General features: G+C 52.8%; 1 protein-coding gene across 1 annotated transcript; it reads right to left on the minus strand.

Annotated features, from left to right (window-relative positions):
* Positions 1-818: 818 nt before the first annotated feature.
* LOC103120100 (melanoma-associated antigen 8-like) lies at positions 819-2247 on the minus strand. The gene is made up of 2 exons (XM_060182602.1): positions 2182-2247; positions 819-1861 (listed from the first exon to the last, which is right to left on the minus strand). The coding sequence occupies exon 2, from the start codon at positions 1841-1843 to the stop codon at positions 1154-1156; it is 690 nt and encodes a 229-aa protein (XP_060038585.1). The 5' UTR covers positions 1844-1861; positions 2182-2247; the 3' UTR covers positions 819-1153.
* Positions 2248-2608: the final 361 nt, after the last annotated feature.

The raw sequence follows: 2608 nt of genomic DNA on the forward strand, positions 1-2608 counted from the left end.
ATGCACTTCATCCCCATCAGCTGAAAGTTGACTAAGTGACTGTCAAGATCTTGTCATTTTTGTGTCTTACTGCTACCACCAGGGTTGTTTCTGGGGCCCCATCATCCATTCCAGTATTTGGGATCCACCACTCCAGGCTTTTTTTTTTTTTGCCTCCATGATTATTGCTGGGGCTCAGTGCCTGCACCACAAATCCACTGCTCCTAGAGACCTTTTTTCCATTTTATTGCTTTATTATTGTTATTGCTGTTGTTGTTGGGTAGGACAGAAAGAAATGGAGAGAGGAGGGGAAGACAGAGAGGGGGAAAGAGAGACACCCGCAGACCTGCTTCATCCCACTCAGGTAGGGAGCTGGGGGCGCAAACTGGGATCCTTATGCCGGTCCTTGTGCTTCTTGCCACGTGTACTTAACCCACTGCGCTACCACCCCATTTTTTAATTGAGTAAGACAGATAAATCGAGAAGGGAAGGTAAATACAGACAACTGCAGACTTGCTTCACTGCTCATGAAGCATCCCCCCTGCAGACAGGGAGTGGGGGCTTGAACCTGGGTCCTTGCACTTGGTAATATGCGTGCTTAACCAGGTGCACCACCACCAGGCCCCCCATAATATCATTTTAATGTCTGACTCTTCTTTGCCAGAGGAAAGTTAGACCCCCCCCCAACTTTCAGTCATCACTTCTCTATTTCTCCAGAATCCTTGCTGGTTCTGGGTTGCGCACGCGAGCACACACGCGCGCACGCACACACACACACTCACGCGCTCGCTCTCATTCTCTCTCCTGTAGAATGACACAAGGAGGAGTAAGCAGCAAGATTTAACCATTGTTTGTATTTATTTGTCTCAACTCCATTGTTTGCCCTTGTGAGTGCACATTTCCAAGGATATTCCATTTCCTTGTCAGGTAATACAGCTTCTAAGCACAAAGTTAAGATGGCAGATTTCTCAATTGGTTTTTATGAAACAGCAAAAAACTTTTACACAATGTCACCCACAAACTCATGAACCATCAGTACAAGAACATTTGAAACCTTTCTGAAAGAACCAAACATCAATTTCTAGCAACAGGAACCCAGCTCTGCCCCCAGCTTGCCTGGCCTCCAGCTCTTACTCCTGAGGGCTCTGTGTCCCCAGATCAGATGCCTGCACATTCAACTTCCATCTCTATGGGCAGGGGGCAGGCCGATATACTGGTACCGGTTAATGACACGGAGCCAAAGCTCCCTGACTCTGACCTTGCTGGTCTCAGCATGTGCGCGGGGGCCCCACAGGAACTCGTAGCGGGGGGGCTGGCTGCCCGGCACCTGCTGGTACACCAGGTACTGCTCTCGCACCCACTCATTGGTGAGGAGCTGCCAGGGCTCTCCAAAGACGGAGTACCCCCTCCTGTCAAAGAGCCCCATCACACCTAGTACCGCCCGGACAGCTTCCTGGGAGGCATAGCCACCTCCTCGGAGGATGACACCTAGGACAAGGATCAGCAGGCCAGTCTTAGGCTTGCTGTCCTCAGCCTCTGTCATCCCATCATAGGTGAGGCCCAGGGTGGGAGCCAGGACATAGTTGTGGGCCTGGGAGTTCTCTTGCATCTCAATGCCAAACACCAGCTGCAGGCACTCGCGGGCCTGGCTGAAGATCTCAGGGAAGTGATTCTGCTCGTTGTTGAAGACCTCTCTCAGCATCTCAGCCTGGGTGGAGGTCTCCTTCCTGCGGTATTTGCTGAGCAGGAAGTCCACCAGGTCAGCCATCTTTCCAAGCAAGGATCCCTGGAACGGGGCCTGGGCTCCCTCATCTTGGTTGCCCATGTTCTCATTCTCCAAGTGTCTGGAAGGACCTTCTGCCATGGTTGTGGTCAGGTTGTCCTGGAACAGAACAGAGGAAGAAAAAGAAAATGAGGAGGATGAGGAGGAAGACTTCAGCTCCTCAGCCCAGGACAATGGCCACTCCTTTACATCCTGGACCTCAGACCTCTGGAGTCCTGATAGTCATCCTCAAGCTTGCCAAGCCACAGCATGCAGCAGTGGGGAGTATGCAGGTGGCTGAACCATGGGGGAGAGGGTTTGTTTTGTTTTTTCTTCCTCCAGGATTATCAATGGAGGTAAACATTGGTTCGACCTCAAGAAAGGGGTTTTGAGTGCCCCTCAAAGCGGGACTCCAGGAAGCTACAAGGGAAATGAATCACCTGTTGTTCTTCGGGGTGTGTGGGGCCTCACAGGCTGTGTCCTCTGGGTGACGTCCCTCAGATCCTGAAAGAAAAAAAAAAACGATATGGCTCTTAAAGTGCAGCCACCTGGCCTAGGTTTGGGGCTGACACCCAGGTGGAGTCTGACACTGGGGGTCCCCTCTGATCCGGGGTAATGCGGCTCCTCCGTGCCCCTGTATGCCCTGGACTGGTGTGATCAGGAGAGACTGAAGGCAGGTTGGGGAGGGTCCCTCATCTCCCATGGGGGCTCCATCTTGTACCCGCCAGCTCGCACCCCAGGAGCCCTCCTTCCTGCCCTGAGAGGTGTGAGCTGCCACTCAAGGCCTCTGCGGCCGGTCCTTCCTTAGCGGAAAGGGGACATCCGGGTTCTCTGCTCCTAGGAGCGTGGGGTGATTGCAGGCAGAAC

Source organism: Erinaceus europaeus, chromosome X (genome assembly GCF_950295315.1).
Source record: "Erinaceus europaeus chromosome X, mEriEur2.1, whole genome shotgun sequence".
NCBI classification, from domain to species: domain Eukaryota; kingdom Metazoa; phylum Chordata; class Mammalia; order Eulipotyphla; family Erinaceidae; genus Erinaceus; species Erinaceus europaeus.